Source organism: Euprymna scolopes, chromosome 2 (genome assembly GCF_053919585.1).
Source record: "Euprymna scolopes isolate OS-2025 chromosome 2, ASM5391958v1, whole genome shotgun sequence".
NCBI lineage: Eukaryota > Metazoa > Mollusca > Cephalopoda > Sepiida > Sepiolidae > Euprymna > Euprymna scolopes.
Genome location: NC_136483.1, coordinates 103,984,562 through 104,006,464, shown reverse-complemented (window position 1 = coordinate 104,006,464; position 21,903 = coordinate 103,984,562). Strand labels below are relative to the sequence as shown.

The 21,903-nt window shown below is 36.7% G+C and overlaps 1 protein-coding gene across 1 annotated transcript in view; it reads right to left on the bottom strand.

The window, feature by feature from the left end:
• Positions 1-273: 273 nt before the first annotated feature.
• LOC145293755 (uncharacterized) overlaps positions 274-21,903 on the bottom strand; it is a 312,307-nt gene continuing 290,677 nt past the window's right edge. The window contains exon 8 of the mRNA XM_080140250.1: positions 274-656. Within this exon, the coding sequence (XP_079996376.1) occupies positions 376-656 (281 nt within the window). The 3' untranslated portion in view covers positions 274-375. The remainder of the gene's footprint in view (positions 657-21,903) is intronic.

The following is a 21,903-nucleotide window of genomic DNA, read 5'->3' as shown; positions in this document are numbered from 1 at the left end:
TATATATATATATATATATATATATATATATATATATATATATATATATATATATATCGTTTTTTATATAAAATGTACGATTGTGGAATTTTATTATTTCGATTACTTTCGATTGTATTGGCGCATGCGCAATTAAAAAAAAAAGATTAAAATGGAACGAAATTTACATTTCCGTTCCATTTTTAAAACAACCCCAAAACAAAGCTCCCTCGACAAGTTTTACCATTTATTTATTGATTAAACAAGAATAGAGAGTGATTCGTTCAGAGCAAATATGAAATACTTCACACCAGCCATCTTGTTGTCCGTATTCAGAACTATCTTTAACATTGGAAATTTCGCTTGTACGATTTTCTGGTTCAAACTCCTTTCTGGTCAGTGTTCGCCGAGACGGTTGTCAACAGCTGAAACGTTTTTAGTAATGGCGACACACATGTGTACAAACTGTTTTTGTTTCCCATGAAGTATCTTATGAAGGTTGGGGGGCAATGGCGGTATCGGTGGTTCGGGTGGTGGGTAGTTACAGTTACGCCTTCTTATTCTTTTTCGATGGTCGTCTGTTCCGTACACAGTAATGTCTTTCTCGGCTTGTGATGGCAGAAACGTTGCGATGTGCTCATTTGTAAAAACATTTGGCGATACCGTTCTGCTTTTCTCTGAATAAATAAATAAATAAATAAATAAATAAATAAATAAAGGCGGACATAAAATAAGATAAAAATTGAGAACAATTAGTGGTGAAGAGAAAGATATTAAATAATGCACACATTTAAAAGTATTCTTGTTAACCATTGCGGAACTAGTAAAAGTCATACTCTTCTATCTATATTTTTATAAAGTAATAGGGTTCGTGTGTTTCTGTCTGTGTGTACAGCTCTCCATCATCAACGAAATATAAAGGAGGTAAGAGGGTAGATCTCTCCTGGTAGAGAAACATTAGAACCCATTTTAGGATGTTTCTGTTATAGGAGACATAAGAATTTATACCTAATTTCTTTATATACTAGTCTACAAACCACCCCCATATCGAATGACTTATGCTCATTTGCATATCACATTATATTAAATCTCTTTAACTAATTACCTCGACCTTATTACATATTGGAAATATTCTAATCATTTCAACTGTACTATTTACAAAATCTATTTAACATTTAATTATTTAATATATTTTCATTTAATTTTATATTCGATTTATTTCACTTTAAGTATATTATCAAAACAATTCATTGGCGAGCAAAGCTTTATGTTTTGGGATTGTATTGAAAATGTAATGGAAATTTCAATTTCGTTCCGTTTTAATCTTTTATATTTTACTTGCCAATATAATTGAAAGAATACAATTCAACTATCGTAATTGTATATAAATAAACAAAAACAAATATTTTAAAATAAAACTTTATTAAAAAAGAAATAATTTTATTTTTAAATGAAAAAAATCAATTTAGTAAAATAATTGTATTAAACACCCCCAGCCTTGTCAGCAAACCTGTAAACCTATAAAAGTTAACATTTCGAATGTAAACAGTGATTTTTCGATTTTGTTAGCGCTTGCCGCAATTAAACACAATTAAAACGGAACTAACTTTATTTCCATTCTATTTTTTAAACAACCCCCAAAACATAACGCTCTCTTCCAGTTATAGCCAATGTTTTTTTAATTAAATAAAACAGGTCAAAATAAACAGATAAGCGCATTTTCTTTTACATTTTTTCTTACAACCATTGTCATTTTTAACCAACTGCAGGATATCGTTACTTTTGTGGGGTTGTTTTGAAAATGGCACGGAGATTATAATTTCGTTCCAATTTAATCTTTCTGGTCGAGCCTATTTCGAAAGCCTGTCTTATCATAGATTTGAACTACAAATAATTTATTACATTTTGATTATTACTATCTTAAGACTTAAAGCTTATATTTATTTCATTTTTCTATTTATACATTGAATTAGTTATTTCCAGTCTTATTTAAACTTAGCGCTTTCTTTAAACCGGATGAACCTTTTATAAAAATATGAGTTTAACGTAAAGAACACGAACAAGGTTTTATTCAACTGAATTTCTTCCAGTTTACTAACAAAATATATAAATTTAAAAGAGATATAAATAATAAAATAAAAAGGTTATGTAATTTAAAAGAAATACACGTACTCACAAAAGCAGAACTTTTTTTACACATTTTTTTCTTTAAAACCATAACAATGAGACTAACAATTACCTAGATCTTAGTAATTATTTGTTTTAATAGAACTGTTTTAATTGTACTGTTTACTTAGTTAACCTAAGTTGGTATCACATTTATTTTACATTTACTTTTTTTTTTTAATTATTACTTTTAGACTGTGACGTTTACACCCGGAAGTAATGAGTCACACGTAGGTCGCTTTTATTCATTCCTTTTGGTCAAGATCAAAGTGTAGTATCTGTTCTTCAGATGCTGCACTTCATTTTCTTGTTCTCTTTCGGTGGAGGAGAAATCCTTCACGACTGAGACAATTTTTATTTTTGTACCTTTTCTCCACGTTAAAAAACGACCCTGGTGTCTAACTCTGTCCCGTGGGGAGGCATAGTAAATAGGTACAATATAATTGTTTATAATTGTACTATTCAGAAATATTATTTATAGTTCGTCCATTTCAGTTAGTATACATTTCCTTTACGCTTAATTAATTTACAATCATTAATATCGTTAAACAATTCCGTTTAAAACCGAAATTATGCCACCCAAACGAAGTAGAAACGAAAGTGAGGAAGAAAGAATGGAAAGATTGGAAGCTAATAGACTAAGAGTTGCTGCAATTCGCTCCAATGAAAACAATTCAGATAGAGAAAGACGTCTAGAACTTAACAGGATACGTCAAAGAGAAAGGAGAGCAAGACTGTCAGATTTGGAAAGAGAAACCCAACGTGAAGCTGACAGAACTAGACATGCTGTAAGGCGGTTAAATTCATCACAAGATGAAATTCAAGAAAGGCAAAGATATGCACTGGAAAGAGAAGCAATATTACGATCGAATGAATTATATGAGGTAAGTAGACGTACACAAGGTCAGTTGAGAGTGGCTCAACGACATCAGAATGAATCGGAAACCCAACGAAGCTTTCGCCTATACCAAGGGCAACAACGAGAGGCTGCATGGAGAGAGAGTATGACTTTGCCCCAGCAATTGACAGAAAACGAGGCAGCTAGACAACGAATGACTGCTTTGAGACACCATGAAATAGAACACTGCAATAGAAAAGGATTGCTCTACAACAAAAATGACTCTCTCACTACAGCTGATATAGGAAAAATGGACAAAGTATGTCAACATTGCTCAGCTGTAAAATTTAAAGGAGAAACCCCTGGTTGTTGTTGTTCTTCTGGCAAAGTTGTGCTTGATAGCTTTCCACCACTGCCTCAGTTGCTTCAAGATTTGCTCTCCGGCAATGGTCCCATCTCTAAAGATTTTCTGCAAAATCTATGCAGTTATAACAATTGTTTTGCAATGACATCATTTGGTCACAAAATTGCGGCAGTACATGGGTGGAATCCTTCTTTTAGAATTCGAGGCCAGGTTTGCCACCAGATTGGGAGTCTTTTACCACCTGAAGATGAAACAGCAAAGTTTATTCAAGTCTACTTCTTGGATAGTCTGGAAGAGGAACTACATAATCGGGGACGTGACAGTAGACTCAATAAAGACATTCTCCAAAGTCTGACTGAATTTTTACATGAGAACAACAGCTTTATTTGTCAGCTGAAAACAACAAAGGAGAGGATTGAAGAAGAACACTTGGTAGAACATAAAGTTGTCATAAGGGAAGACCGAAGGCCGCAAGAAGAGCATCCACGGCGATTCAATGCTCCAACAACAACGTATGAGATTGGAATATTAATGGAGAATGAACCAACAGCTAACCGGGATATTGTCTTGCGTTTTAGAAATGATACATTAAAATGGATCTCCGAACTACATCCCCTCTACGATACTTTAATGTACCCGTTAATGTACCCCTATGGTTCTCCATCTTACAACATCTACATGAAGGCATCCAATGGGCGAAAAGTTACCCAACAGCAATTTTATTCGTACCATTTAATGACTCGGCCTGGAAACTATTTTCTCTGGTACCGAAGGCTATTTCAACAATGGCTGGTGGATGTGTACTGCAAGATTGAAACAGAACGTTTACAGTTCCCGAGGCGTGAGCAACAGACCCTGAGAGCTGACAATTATAGCAACTTGAGAGATTCAATTCTTAGGGAGGATGGGAATCCAGAACAGTTTGGTCAACGAGTTGTACTTCCGGCAACTTATACAGGAGGCCCTCGATACATGTTTGAGCGTCAAAGTGATGCCATGGCATATGTTCGGCGAATGGGCCGAGCCGACCTCTTCATCACGTTCACAACAAATCCAAAGTGGACAGAAATTACAGAAAATTGTCTTCAAGGGCAAGACCCTCAGGATCGTCCAGATATTGTTGCCAGGGTTTTCAGGCAGAAGCTAAAAAAGTTACTTGAATTTATTAAAAAGGGAGGATTTGGCAGGTTGAGGGCTTTCCTGTACAGTATTGAATATCAAAAAAGAGGACTGCCGCATGCACACATCCTCACCTGGCAGGCCCCAGAGGACAAACTTCTACCAGAAAAAATGGATCTCTGCATATCTGCAGAGATCCCTGACAAAGAGGAAGATCCTGATCTTCATGCTAAAGTGATGGCACATATGGTGCATGGACCTTGTGGACCATTTAATCCAAATTGTCCATGTATGATTGACAACAAATGTTCCAAAAATACCCAAAAGAATTTCTTCAGTGTACCGAGCAAGGCCAAGACTCTTACCCCAAGTACAGGTGAAGAAAACCAGAAGATGGAGGCCAGACTGGTACAATAAGGATGAAGAGAAATGGTCGGTATGTTAATCAAGAAATAACAAACCAGTGGATTGTTCCGTACAACAAGGTCCTCCTTCAGCAGTTCAACGCTCACATTAACGTAGAAATTTGCAGCTCGATCCAAAGCATCAAATATGTCCTCAAATACGTGAATAAAGGATGTGATCAAGCAGTGTTTGAACTACAAAGAACTGATGGAGCAGCTAATCAACAAGGCCAAGTACAAAGTCACATTGTGGATGAGATCCAGCAGTTCCAGAATGCAAGGTATGTCGGCAGTTCAGAGGCGGCCTGGAGGATATTGGAACATCCCATCCATGAACATTTCCCCCCAATTGTACAACTTTCTGTTCATCTTGAAAATGGGCAGCATGTCATGTTCTCAGCTGATACTGCTCTGGAACGAGCCCAAGGTCCACCGCCTGCCACAACTTTGACAGCATTTTTTCAACTCTGCCATGAGGATGACTTTGCAAGGGGTCTCAAATACGTAGAAGTCCCTGAGTTTTACACTTGGAACAAATCGACAAAGAAATGGATGAGAAGAATGCGTGGGGTACAAGTTGAAGGTACTGAAAATGATGATGTATGGAAGGCACTATGCATTGGGAGAATCTACACGATTAGTCCAAAAGCAGGGGAGTGTTATTTCTTACGCCTGTTGCTCAATGAGGTTGATGGTCCAACTTCATTTCAAAATTTGCGAGCATACAATGGTCAGGTGTTTGAAACATACAGAGCAGCGTGCCTTGCTCGAGGCCTTCTAGAAAATGACCATCACTTGCATCAAGCAGTAGGAGAGGCAAGTGCCACTCAATCACCTTCAAATTTGCGAATTTTAACAGCCTGTGAGCCAAGAAATCCTCTTGAGATCTGGATGGCTTTTCGTGATGTAATATCTGAAGACATTCTTCACAGATACAGGCAAGAAGTTAACAATCCAGAAGCAGATTTTAATGAGGACATCTACAATAAAACTCTTTGTCTAATTGAAGAAAAAGTTCTCCTTATGTGCGGTCAACCATTGGCAAGCTATGGATTACCTGCACCAACGCAAGGGAGAGATGAAAGACTCGCGAGAGAGTATCAACGTGAAGTTACTTATAATCTTGAAGAACTTTCCCTACAAGCAGAAAATATGCAAGAAAAACTGACCGATTCTCAAAGAGAAGTTTACAATTCATTCATGGCAATGTTGGAAGCACAAGGTGAAATGAACAAAAACATGATGTTTCTTGATGCTCCAGGTGGTACGGGCAAGACTTTTGTAATCAATTTGATCCTTGCAAAGATTAGATCCATGAGAAAGATTGTGCTTGCAACAGCATTCAGTGGCATTGCTGCTACTCTACTACAAGGTGGCCGCACTCTTCACAGCACTTTTAAAGTACCCTTGGATACTCATCGAATGGATCAGCCAGTTTGCAAAATTACTGGTAACTCAGCCTTGGCAAATGTAATTAGAGACACCTCTGCAATCATTGTAGACGAAGCCCCAATGACGCACAAGAGTGCTTATGAAGCAATTGACCGAACACTGCAAGACATCACAGGAAACAAGAATCCCATGGGTGGCATTCCAACCTTATTTTTCGGTGATTTCCGTCAAATCCTCCCAGTGGTTAAAAATGGCACAAGGGCTAACATTGTCAATGCAAGTTTGAAACAATCCTATCTCTGGAGGCACGTTATAGTGAAGAGACTGACTACTAATATGAGAACCTATATCTCTGATAACACAGCTGCAGCAGACTTCTCAAAATTGCTTCTCCAAATCGGTAATGGTCAGTTTCCTATCACTTCTTCACCTGACACAATTAAGATTCCAACTGCGCTTGGTAAATGTGTCGGTAATCAGAAGCAACTGAAAGACAAAGTGTACCCAGACCTGCAAAACAATGGAAAATCACCGGATTGGCTTGCTGAGAGGGCTATTATTTCGCCATTAAACAGCAATGTGAATCATTTGAACAATTCAATAATGGATGAATTTCCAGGAGACACAAAGCAATACAAGTCAGTTGATTCGGCTACTAATGAATATGAAGCTGTTCACTACCCTGTGGAGTTTTTAAACTCTTTGGAGATATCTGGAATGCCTCCACACATTTTAAATCTCAAAATTGGATCGCCAATCATGATTCTTCGATCCTTGGAACCGCCAAAAACAACAAACGGAACCAGATGTGTTATCACCAGATTGCACACCAATGTACTTGAGGCCACCATTTCCTGTGGTCCCTACAAAGGCGAAACCGTTCTACTGCCAAGGATCCCCTTAGTTCCATCGGACTCAGAACTTCCATTTAAATTCCGGAGACTCCAATTTCCTGTGAAGGTGTGTTTTGCAATGAGCATAAACAAAAGTCAAGGTCAGACATTTAACACCATTGGCGTAGACTTGACATCAGACTGCTTCAGTCACGGTATGTTCTACGTCTCCATCAGCCGGACAGGAAGTTCAGAAAAACTCTACATTCTGGCTCCAAATCAAAGCAGCAGAAATGTAGTTTACCCTGAGGCTCTTCAGTGAAAAGTTCGAGAAATGGATATGAGGAAAAACTGACATGATCTGATTGTGGAAAGTTTTTAGTATTGAATGTGCAAGATAAAATTTAAGCAAGAGTTGAAAATTACTTCAATGAAAAATTTACTATGTAACATCAAGTAACCTTCCTTTTGATGAAAATCTTTTGTGAAGTTCCTGATTGAATTTCAGTCACTACAAGAGGTAGTTAAAATGTTAATCACCTTATGCAATCGTTGCTCTTACAGCATCAACTTACTGGAAAGGTGCCCACAGATTTTGGTACCCGAGTGCGCAACAAAGCTCCGTGCGAAGCACGGGTATCTTTGCTAGTGTTAGATAAACTTGAAGATGGTACTCCTCGTACTTATGCAAAATACGGACCGTGCTATCGAAACGTTTAACCAGTAAAATCACAGTAGAAGACAATTGGAGAACGGCAACCCATCTTTATTAAATTGTTAAGTGAAATTAGAGAATAGTTAAAACGTCCCCCCTCCCCATGTTAAGAATGACTTTCTTTTCTAAATGATAACGTTATTATTTCAGCAGTCAGCACGGTCGGTAAACTGCTCAAGTCCCTTTTTTATTTATTTTTTCATCGAAATAATCATTGCGTTTTAAATATTGGCCATCCTTTTCGGAAACGTATATATAGTCATCCATGTACAGTACTGTTTCGTTGCATCACAGCTCATCAGTGCGGGTAGACAGGCAACTACCTCAAGCAAGAATCGAATGTGTGTGTGTGTGTGTGTGTGTGTGTGTGAGTGTTCACTGTTTGTGAGAAAGAATTCCAGAAAAGTGCTCGATTATAAAGAAAAGTTTCCAATATAAGAGCTTAATATTTATTTATTTAAAAACTATACAGAAGGTCAGAAAAATAAACACACACACACACACACACACACATATACATATGTATATGTGTGTGTGTGTGTGTGTGTGTGTGTGTGTGTGTGTGTGCGTGTGCGTGTGTTTACTTTTTATGCCAAATTAATCGGTACTAATAGAAATTAATTCCCTTACTTCTGCTAATTCCTGGGGTAGTCTGGGAGTTGAATGCTAGGAAGTCAAAAAACAGTTTCCGTTCGACATCTTCAGTTGGCTTAATCAATCTACATGGAATATGCCGACGATAACGCGGCTCTTATCCTGCATAAGTACCAATATTTCTGTATAGTTAACAACAGATAAATAAATAATTAAATAAAGTCAATGACGTGGCATAGTTAACAATCGAGAAATCGAAAATAAACACAATATACAACAAATGATTATTAGCAAACAAGAAAAAATTCAATTTTTTTCATCAATCTGCATAGTCTTGCAGTCATGAAATTTTTCGTAATTATTTTTTTATTCAGAATTTGTAACAGGGCATCGGAGGGTTGTAAAATATGGGTGAGTACGCTGGACCAAAATCTTAATTTTGGTCTAGCGACTATTTTAAAATGAACTATTTTAAAATGAACTATTTTAAATTGAAGAAAAACTTTGAAACAGATTCAGCAAGTATACTATACAGATTGATCGAACAGTTATTAGTTGAATTCATTTTTTTTTTTTTTTTTGGTACCCCGACAAAAGGAGGGTAGGCCTGTAAATTCACCTTTGTTCGTTTGTTCGCACTTTTCTCAATAACTACGCCTTGGAATTTTTGAAATTTTGCACAAACATTAAACATATATGAGTAAAAATGTAACAAAACGGATTTTCCAGGAAAACTCCAGTTACCCTCCCCTCTAAGGACGCCTTTCGGGTTAAAATGGCTAAAATTGACACTTTTTTGCCAATTTAAAAAAAAAGAAAAAAGGATCCTTTGGATTTTTATAAAACTTTCTGAAAAGTTGTAACTAACTGATTTCTATATAATTTTGTTTGCCTATACTTCGCGATAACTTGGGTGTGCCCTCGGGGCTCTTTTACGGCTAATAAAAACACTCCATTTTTGTGACTATTTTATCATATTTGTCCCAAATTTTCTGCGTATGTCTATTTAGCAGTTTTGCATGGTGCTGAAGTCAGATTTAAATATGTTAAGGCTTTGGGGACCTTTGGGGCTAAATGGTGGTGGTGGTGGTGGTAGGGGGCAATGATGGACTTTGTCATTTCTTTTTTTGCATGGTACAGAACTCAAATTTGCATATGTTAAGACCTAAAACTGGACCGTTTGTTCATTTTCACCAGGATTTGACGTCCCCTGGGAACGTTTGGGGCTAAATGAGGAGGGGGTGGGCAAATGCTAAACTTTGTCATATTTTTATGCCTTGTTCACTGTGCATGCTTTACTTGTTTATTTTTTTTTTAATTTCTCGGTTCTTACCTATGAGACATTGTGGGAACATGATGAGAATTAGCAGTCAACCGGATGTTAACCCATCCACCATGAGAGACAAAATTAAAAATCGTCTTTTGCACATGGCTCCACGCATCGCTTCCGCTTGGGAAGAAAAAAATAAGATAACTACAAAATAATTATCGACCAATGGCAGAGCTCCGCGCCTAAAATAAACACCTCAAATATCACAGTCACTGGGGGCCAGTTTGCCACTATAAAACGAGGGTTTTTAAGGAACCAGAAGAGAGGAGGAGAAAGAAGACGAAGACACCGGGCTGCTAGCGCTGATGTCACTCGCTTTCCAGTTACAAGCCAGGACACGCATCACCGACAGCAGGATGACCGGCCTACCCTAACCCTCTCCATCGTCCAAAAGATAAGTTACATTTTACGAACATTCATTCCTTGTCAATTCCTACATACCTACAACCATTTTACGAACATTCATTCCTTGTCAATTCATACATACCTACAAACAGTTTACGAGCATTCATTCCTTGTCAATTCATACATACCTACAAACAGTTTACGAACATTCATTCCTTGTCAATTCATACATACCTACAAACAGTTTACGAACATTCATTCCTTGTCAATTCATACATACCTACAAACAGTTTACGAGCATTCATTCCTTGTCAATTCATACATACCTACAAACAGTTTACGAACATTCATTCCTTGTCAATTCATACATACCTACAAACAGTTTACGAACATTCATTCCTTGTCAATTCATACATACCTACAAACAGTTTACGAACATTCATTCCTTGTCAATTCATACATACCTACAAACAGTTTACGAGCATTCATTCCTTGTCAATTCATACATACCTACAAACAGTTTACGAACATTCATTCCTTGTCAATTCATACATACCTACAAACAGTTTACGAACATTCATTCCTTGTCAATTCATACATACCTACAAACAGTTTACGAACATTCATTCCTTGTCAATTCATACATACCTACAAACAGTTTACGAGCATTCATTCCTTGTCAATTCATACATACCTACAAACAGTTTACGAACATTCATTCCTTGTCAATTCATACATACCTACAAACAGTTTACGAACATTCATTCCTTGTCAATTCATACATACCTACAAACAGTTTACGAGCATTCATTCCTTGTCAATTCATACATACCTACAAACAGTTTACGAACATTCATTCCTTGTCAATTCATACATACCTACAAACAGTTTACGAACATTCATTCCTTGTCAATTCATACATACCTACAAACAGTTTACGAACATTCATTCCGTGTCAATTCATACATACCTACAAACAGTTTACGAGCATTCATTCCTTGTCAATTCATACATACCTACAAACATTTTACGAGCATTCATTCCTTGTCAATTCATACATACCTACAAACAGTTTACGAACATTCATTCCTTGTCAATTCATACATACCTACAAACAGTTTACGAGCATTCATTCCTTGTCAATTCATACATACCTACAAACAGTTTACGAACATTCATTCCTTGTCAATTCATACATACCTACAAACAGTTTACGAACATTCATTCCTTGTCAATTCATACATACCTACAAACAGTTTACGAACATTCATTCCTTGTCAATTCATACATACCTACAAACATTTTACGAGCATTCATTCCTTGTCAATTCATACATACCTACAAACATTTTACGAACATTCATTCCTTGTCAATTCATACATACCTACAACCATTTTACGAACATTCATTCCTTGTCAATTCATACATACCTACAAACAGTTTACGAGCATTCATTCCTTGTCAATTCATACATACCTACAAACAGTTTACGAACATTCATTCCTTGTCAATTCATACATACCTACAAACAGTTTACGAACATTCATTCCTTGTCAATTCATACATACCTACAAACAGTTTACGAGCATTCATTCCTTGTCAATTCATACATACCTACAACCATCTTACGAACATTCATTCCTTGTCAATTCCTACATACCTACAACCAGTTTACGAACATTCATTCCTTGTCAATTCATACATACCTACAAACAGTTTACGAACATTCATTCCTTGTCAATTCATACATACCTACAAACATTTTACGAACATTCATTCCTTGTCAATTCATACATACCTACAAACAGTTTACGAACATTCATTCCTTGTCAATTCATACATACCTACAAACATTTTACGAACATTCATTCCTTGTCAATTCCTACATACCTACAACCATTTTACGAACATTCATTCCTTGTCAATTCATACATACCTACAAACAGTTTACGAGCATTCATTCCTTGTCAATTCATACATACCTACAAACAGTTTACGAACATTCATTCCTTGTCAATTCATACATACCTACAAACAGTTTACGAACATTCATTCCTTGTCAATTCATACATACCTACAAACAGTTTACGAGCATTCATTCCTTGTCAATTCATACATACCTACAAACAGTTTACGAACATTCATTCCTTGTCAATTCATACATACCTACAAACAGTTTACGAACATTCATTCCTTGTCAATTCATACATACCTACAAACATTTTACGAACATTCATTCCTTGTCAATTCCTACATACCTACAACCATTTTACGAACATTCATTCCTTGTCAATTCATACATACCTACAAACATTTTACGAACATTCATTCCTTGTCAATTCCTACATACCTACAACCAGTTTACGAACATTCATTCCTTGTCAATTCATACATACCTACAAACAGTTTACGAACATTCATTCCTTGTCAATTCATACATACCTACAAACAGTTTACGAACATTCATTCCTTGTCAATTCCTACATACCTACAACCATTTTACGAACATTCATTCCTTGTCAATTCATACATACCTACAAACAGTTTACGAGCATTCATTCCTTGTCAATTCATACATACCTACAAACAGTTTACGAACATTCATTCCTTGTCAATTCATACATACCTACAAACAGTTTACGAGCATTCATTCCTTGTCAATTCATACATACCTACAAACAGTTTACGAGCATTCATTCCTTGTCAATTCATACATACCTACAAACAGTTTACGAACATTCATTCCTTGTCAATTCATACATACTTACAAACAGTTTACGAACATTCATTCCTTGTCAATTCATACATACCTACAAACATTTTACGAACATTCATTCCTTGTCAATTCCTACATACCTACAACCATTTTACGAACATTCATTCCTTGTCAATTCATACATACCTACAAACATTTTACGAACATTCATTCCTTGTCAATTCCTACATACCTACAACCAGTTTACGAACATTCATTCCTTGTCAATTCATACATACCTACAAACAGTTTACGAACATTCATTCCTTGTCAATTCATACATACCTACAAACAGTTTACGAACATTCATTCCTTGTCAATTCCTACATACCTACAACCATTTTACGAACATTCATTCCTTGTCAATTCATACATACCTACAAACAGTTTACGAACATTCATTCCTTGTCAATTCATACATACCTACAAACAGTTTACGAACATTCATTCCTTGTCAATTCATACATACCTACAAACAGTTTACGAACATTCATTCCTTGTCAATTCATACATACCTACAAACAGTTTACGAACATTCATTCCTTGTCAATTCATACATACCTACAAACATTTTACGAACATTCATTCCTTGTCAATTCATACATACCTACAAACAGTTTACGAACATTCATTCCTTGTCAATTCATACATACCTACAAACATTTTACGAACATTCATTCCTTGTCAATTCCTACATACCTACAACCATTTTACGAACATTCATTCCTTGCCAATTCATACATACCTACAAACATTTTACGAACATTCATTCCTTGTCAATTCCTACATACCTACAACCAGTTTACGAACATTCATTCCTTGTCAATTCATACATACCTACAAACAGTTTACGAACATTCATTCCTTGTCAATTCATACATACCTACAAACATTTTACGAACATTCATTCCTTGTCAATTCCTACATACCTACAAACATTTTACGAACATTCATTCCTTGTCAATTCATACATACCTACAAACAGTTTACGAACATTCATTCCTTGTCAATTCATACATACCTACAAACAGTTTACGAACATTCATTCCTTGTCAATTCATACATACCTACAAACATTTTACGAACATTCATTCCTTGTCAATTCCTACATACCTACAACCATTTTACGAACATTCATTCCTTGTCAATTCATACATACCTACAAACAGTTTACGAACATTCATTCCTTGTCAATTCATACATACCTACAAACAGTTTACGAGCATTCATTCCTTGTCAATTCATACATACCTACAAACAGTTTACGAACATTCATTCCTTGTCAATTCATACATACCTACAACCATTTTACGAACATTCATTCCTTGTCAATTCATACATACCTACAAACAGTTTACGAGCATTCATTCATTGTCAATTCATACATACCTACAAACAGTTTACGAACATTCATTCCTTGTCAATTCATACATACCTACAAACAGTTTACGAACATTCATTCCTTGTCAATTCATACATACCTACAAACAGTTTACGAGCATTCATTCCTTGTCAATTCATACATACCTACAAACATTTTACGAACATTCATCTCCTTTGTTAAATCACATTCCATTCTACGAACACTTTGCCTCTCCTAATACAAATTGTTGGTAGTAAATAAAGCCGGTTCTCAACCTTCAATATTCGTCTGTCTTTAATTATATGGAGTCAGAATCTACACACTTCTAACGTTATTCATTCTATGTATTCTGGGTTGTGGCCTCTATGGCATCCTTTCCCACCCCTAATCCCCTTTTTATAAAACCTTGAGGCCATAATATAAAAGCTGAAAGGCCATAAATGATGACAACAATATTGAAATCTTGTGCGTTAATCTCATTCTAATTTGGCGTTTGTGTCTTTATTTTACTAGTATTTTATTATGTTTACCCACATTTCCATGATCAATTTCGCATTTTGCCTGAAATTTTTATTTCAAATTTACTCCCCCTCCTCTTTCTCTCTCTCTTTCTCCCTCTCTCTCTCCCTCACACACACACACACACACACACACACACACACACACACACACACACACACACACACACACACACACACACACACATTGGTATATTGAAGCAGTATTTTTTCTCTTATGCGTGTTTCATTGAGCAGTAGGGATAATTCTTGTTTGTTTATTTTGCGTTCCGTCCTTTCCATTTGGCGGGCCAATATTCGAACGTTCTGTTTGTGTGTAAAAAGAAATTCGTCATAGCCACGAACGTTTTCAACACCCATGAGACGTCTCCAGGCGTGTGGTGCATTAAAAAATTGCGTTTAGTGAGTTTATTGCAAAAGTCGATTAAAATCGTGGGCTTGTATTACTATACACATAGATTCGAAACAGTTATCAAAAAACAAATATATAACAAATAAATGTCATCAAAGCCAATATAAATTACTCTTCGACCTATCTGCAAAAGTTTTTAATGGTTTTACTCACTTTAAAACGTGTAATCGGTTTGAAAATCATACAGTGTTTATCGATATATTTGAAAAAGACAAATAGCGGGGAGCTTTTAGTTGAATACGTTAGTTTGGGAAAATGAGTTCAAACTAAAAAATTATACAAAATACTGTTAGAAACCCGCCGAATATATGTCAGCCTATGGTCACGCTAACATATATTGAGTGAGTTTCTAACAGTATTTTGTATTTTTTTTAGTTTGAACTCATTTTCCCAAATTTAACGTATTCAACTAAGATCTCGCCGCCATTTGTCACACACACACACACACACACACACACACACACACACACACACACACACATATTCAAGCACGTCTGATTGAACACGTTATTCTTTTTTCCGATTTTTTAAATATCTTTTCCATTCGCCGAGCAGTCTTTTTTTTTATTTCAGCTAGCATGTTGCATATTATGGCGTCTAAAAATTATTGTTCAGCCATATTCTTCTCAAGTACTTTCTATCGGTGCACCTGATCGTAATCAGGAGCGTTTGTTGTTGTTGTCGTTTTCTTTTTTCTTTTTTCTTTGAGGCTTAGTGTATTATAAACATGGGCGCCATAATGTACAACATGCCAGCTGAAACAAAAAAGACCGCTCGGCGAATTGAAAAGATATTAAAGAAAATCGGAAAAAAGAATAACTCTGTCGTGTTTAATCAGACGTGCTTGCTGCTAAAATACACACACACACACACACACACACACACACACACACACACACATATATATATATATATATATATATATATATATATATATATATATATATATATACACGGTATAATCAAACTGACTTAACGGTCCTCTTTAGATCCTGAAGTTAAACAATGATGAGCCTGATCAGTACCAAATAGGTGAACATTTAAGAACACTAGGCGCTGTATATATTGGTCCAGGACGTAGAAATTGCCAGTATTTTCAATCTTCGTTAAAACATCTATCTCGGAGCAGGAAACTGATGTAAAACCTAAAGTCTATTATTAACAAATCATATGTGTGGGTTTCGGACAACTTAGTTGTTGTGTGAAACTCATACGTCAAAATCAACAGGAGTCTTTCTCGCTTCGTGATAAATAGAGAAATTGTTAATCCTCTCGCCAAAAATAGCATACTCAGTGACAAGCAATACGTCTCCAGTCCTGCAAGATCTACAGCTGGTGTGCTGACTGTAATCTCACATATGATTACTGAATCTATCGACGGGGGATTCCTCTCTAGAGCAATAGTTCTTGATATGTCAAAGGCATTTGATAGGGGTTGGCATTAAGGTTTGCTCCACAAGATTTCCAGCTATGGAATATCTGGAAATGCCTTCTCTTCTGGTGAATCCTTTCTCTCCGATAGGTAGTAGTCATCGATGGGAAGAAATCGGAAATTCAAAGTATCAATGCTGGCGTGTCTCAGGGCTCAATCCTGGGCCCAACTCTCTTCCTTATTTTCATCATTAATCTCCCAAACTGTATTCTAAGTTCATTCGTTGACATATACGCAGACGAAACTACCATCTATCACAACACCTCAAAGGTCAGCAATGACCAAAGTCTCTCTGAGTCTCTCTTCTCGGACCTTGAGCACATGGTACAATGGGGCCAAAGGTGGCTGGTTAATTTTAACGCATCCAAAAACAAGCTTATATCTTTTCACCAACAACGTACTGATCCCCACCTGGTCCTAGGTGATATTAATGAAGCAGAAAAGCACCCTGCTTTGAAAAGCTTCTTGGACTTACCTTCACTCCTAATCTGAAACGGAAAACTTACATCAAATAAGTTTCCAAAATCGCTGGAAAAACGATTACGTCATTTATCACTTCTTACGCAACCCTCTGCCTGTTCTACAAATACTTTAATCGTGAATGTTCTGACGAACAGCAAGCACTTGTACCTCCTCGACGTGACTACCCCCGACAAACCCGACAAGCAACTAAATCCCACTCATTTGCAGTGGAGATCCCTAGGTGTAAGAAAGCCTTTTACCCCAATAGTTTCTTCCCCAGAACTGCAAGTCTTTGGAACTCTCTTCCGGGATTCTGCTTTCCCAATTGTACTGATATGCAGAAGTTCAAGTGTAATGTGAACAAATATCTTTCTACTCATCTCCCTTTATAATGCCCCCGCAAATTATGTCCCCGATAGTAGCCCCCTACTTCAAAGTGGAACTGTGCCTTTTTTGGGGTGAAAATTGAATTTAAAAAAAACCGCTATAAAATAGATAATTATTGCCACATCTGAAAAAGGAGCCGCTGGAAGCAACCTATCCTGCCTTGACAGAGTTAAAAATTGGCTTAAAAATCTAACAAGTGATACCCTTTTCTCCTCCCTGCAACCTCTTTCTCACAGAAGAGGCGTTGCGAGCTGGCTCTGCTCTAGCGTTATTTTCATGGCAAGTGCTCATCGGAGCTTCAATGTTTATCCCCTCCCCCCGCCTCATGCCAGACTTTGATAATAATCACTTGCCTAGCTACAACCACTGAAAACAATTTCCCCAATTCTATGTATACCTAAATCTAAATGCAAGTTCCATGAACAAAGCTTCTTTCCTAGAACTACCCGGCTGTAGAACTCTGTTCTGCCAGCCTGCTTTCCAGCTGACTACAACATGGTTGTATTTAAGTCCAATGTAAACAACTTTTTATTAAGCCGTCCCCTTAAATAGTCAATTTCTACCCAATTTCCAACATCGTACACGCATTAACCCGAGTGGCCTACGAGACTTGTTAAGTGGTGACTCCCCTTGTTAAAAAATAAATAAGTAAATAGTATATATCTATAACACATAACTTTTACCAAATGCATTAAAAATAAATTTTTTACCGCCCTGTGCATTTTAACCTTCTGAAACTGTTTTGAAGTCTGTATGTCTTAAAGAATTAGAAACTCTCGACACATTAGAGACAAAAATGTCCTTTCTATCCTCGGTTCATAGTTCACTGGCGTCATTTTAAAATTATTTTTGTGCTTTGGTAACTCAAGTTTACGATAACAAATTCAGAGATAATAAAACCTCCAACTAATTTCCAAACTTTAAATGCATACGGACATGTAGAAAATTAAATCAAAATGTCTTTATTGATAGTTATTTGTTGTTAGTTTTTTTTTTATTTTTCAATTTATCGGCTGTTGATTAGACTGTAAAATTACCTATATTTCTCTTGGATCTGAAAGTTTATTTTAATGCAATTTTAATTTAATAATTTAACGATTGTGATTGAGATGTGTGTGTATATGTATATGTATAGACGGAGATTGGAGACTCTTTTTTGAACCCTGTCAAATGGTTCTCCAAATTACCTCATAAAATATATTTTTTTTCTTTTGCAAATATACTGCCCACATACGTAACATTTCCACGTGCGTACAAGAGGTGTTCTGCTGAATCCTATCCGCCGTGCAAACGTAGAATTCTTTATTTCTTTTCTTTTTTTCTTTAACAAACTTTATTTTCTTCACTTCATAATTTCCAGCTAACCCGGCAACACAAAAAAAAGAGAGAGAGAGAGAGAGAGAGAGAGAGAGAGAGAGAGAGAGAGAGAGAGAGTTTCTGATGTAGACCATATTTATTGCCTTTCTAAAAATTCTTCTCAAAATTCGGAAAGTAGAAAAACGTTATTGAATAAAGATTAGCTGGTAATGGCGATCCGGAAGTATAACAGATATATATATATATATATTTTTTTTTACTGTTATTTCACCCCAAACAACGCACAGGGATACTTGGACGTAAGCGGCTACTATTTGGGAACACGTCTACAGGGGCACTATGTAGGGAGTTAAACAGTGACATGTCTGTTTACAGTACACATGGCTTTTTGCATGTCAAAACAGTCAATGAAACAGGGAACCGGGAGGGAATTCCAAATTCTAGCAGTTAGTTGGTTGGTCGGTTGTTTTTGTTTTACGGCATATCAACACTATGTCATTTAATGGCGAATCCAGTGATTTTGAAGAAAACGTTTTTAATAGAATATATATATATTTTTTTTCAATCAGTTTCTATTTAACCCATAGTTGAGACCCTAACAGGTACTACCACTCTGAGTCAGAGTGGACCTGGGAGCAATGGCAATTAAGGGGTGGCTCCACACTTCCCAAAGCCTGCAAGCTGGGGCCTCACCATCGGATATAGTTTAAGGTCATATCCAGGCCCTCTAGCAGTTATAGGGAAGGAACTATAAGAGTAGAAATTCCGGCATCTATGGATTTCTACAGTGTAGAGGTGTGATTTTTCTGCTTGTAGGGTTTGTCGGGGTATTTACGTCGAGGGAGTACAAGTGCTTCAAATTCGTTGGAGCACATTCCATTAAAATACTTGTAAAACAGACACAGGGATGCAAAAATTCAGCGATGGGACTGAGGTTGGAGTTTGGTTTATAGGTTGGCAACTCTTTTTTGAACATTGTCTAAGAGCGAGTGATTACTGACAGATGCACCAACTCAAAATGTGGCAACAATACCTCATGTATGGCCGATTGGTGGCTTTGGAGAAAGATAGGATACTCTAAGGTGCAAGTAACTTTTAAGCATGGTAGAGAAAGCCCACCTTCTTCGCAGCAACCTTGGCAGTGTCCTCAATATATTTGTTCCAGTTCATGTTTCCTGTGAATTTTAAGCTGAGACATTTGGACGAAGAACTTTCAGGTAGCGTATTATTAGTCATAACAGTGAGTTGTTGAAAAAGTTTCTTGTAATTGGTGTAAGAGAAAATGATAATTGATGAAGATGCTTCAATATATACATAATAGTAGATGTATGTGTGTATGTCTTTCTGTGTGCAAATATTTAACCGATAAACTCTTAAAGTACCGGTTACATAACACTGAAATTAACAGGAAATAGTAATTATACACAAAAGATGGTTTATAACGCGTTACAATCTTTGCCAGGATAGATGAATAATCTATACAGAAATATGTCAGCAAGTTGAAATGCAAAATGTTCATTTCAACTTGCCGACATATTTGTATTAGTTTGCGCATGCGTAAAACGAATAATAGCTTATAGTGGTTTAATTTGAAAGCTTTTTTATTTGTCTGTCTAGTTAGCTCAAACGGTAGGGCGCGGCTGGAGCGCTAAATGTTTTGGTTTGAATTCTAAAAACTGAAGTAATTTTTTTTTAACCTTTGAAATCAGTACTGCATATTAGGTACAATGTAATATTCAATAGATAATTGGCTCTGTAATAATAAATATGCAATCTGCATGAATTAGAATATATTGAAGCGTATTTTACGACCGGCAAGGTCGAGCGCCACCACCCCTGAATTTATTCTCCTTCGTAAATGAACGGGAAGGCTAATACATGCTGAGGTCGCTGTACTGATAGCCATAACCTTTCGCTTCCAAATTTTACTGTTTAAAACAAAACATCTAGTTGCTTGCCAACCTACGAAGTTAGACACAAGCTCGCTTTTTAATGTGAGGAAAATTCACCCCCACCCCACCAAAAAACATGGGCACTCTGGATCGGGACAAAAATAAAATTACCTCATTCCACAATGATTTCTCCTCCACTGAACAGAAATAGAATCGATGAAATATAGCATCAGAACATATACTACTCTTTGCTCTTTTTCGATGGAAGTTGAACTTTTTGTACACATTGTTGTTAACTTCTTTTTATGGGTACTTAACGAAAATTCTGTTCTGGAGAGATTCTCTGTTAAAAAAAATGCTTCATTGCATAACTTCAAATAAACATTGTTTTGAAACAGCTGTAAACAACTTTAATACCTTTGTGCTTATTCTTTATTCGAACCATGATTTGAAAATGATATAAATATAAATACACGCTCAGATCTCTACAGAGTGGGGGGGGGGGCATAAAAGTATCGCCCTAAAAAAAAAAAACAACACTACAGCTTTGTTTTAAAACTTTTTTGAAAATTTCAATTCAGGTAACTCAATTATGTAGTAGAGCTGATATCTATTCAATGTAGTCGCCTTCAGCCTCAATCACCGCCTTGATACGGGTCCGGAACTGGAAGCATGCCTTTTCCACAAGTGCCGGCGGGAGCTTGGCGAATACTCGGCGGATGGCGGCGATCAGACTGGCTTTGGTGTTGTGAAAGGTAATGTTAGTGATGTTCTCGAAGTATGATGAAACGATGCAGTTCAGCGGGTTCAGGTCGGGGAATGAGGGGTGCAGTAAGAGAAGGGTACAAAGTTGTGACATGCCTTCTGAAGTCAAGCTTAGTTTCTTAGGACTTGTGAGCCAGTGCCGAGTTCTGCTGGCACACTCAGGGTCTGCCAGCGGCCACTTTATTGCACAGGGGGATCACCACATTCTTCAACCCAGCCAGGTACATTTTGGTGTTGATTTTCAAGCCGACTACGAAGATGTGAGGTAGCATAATGTGTCCCTTACTTTAAACCACACCAAAGACCAAAGACCAAAGACCATAACGGTGACTGAAAACCTTGTTTTCATCACCATAGACACCTCCTTGTTACTTGTGTAAATCCAGCGATGCATTTTGAGGTTATTGGCAATGTTGTCATAATTTGGATCAGTAGAGAGCATGAGTTGTACAGCGACGCATCTCCGATCTCGCTCGTTGAACATTGTATCACTTTCAGACATGATAGAAAGCTCCTATCAC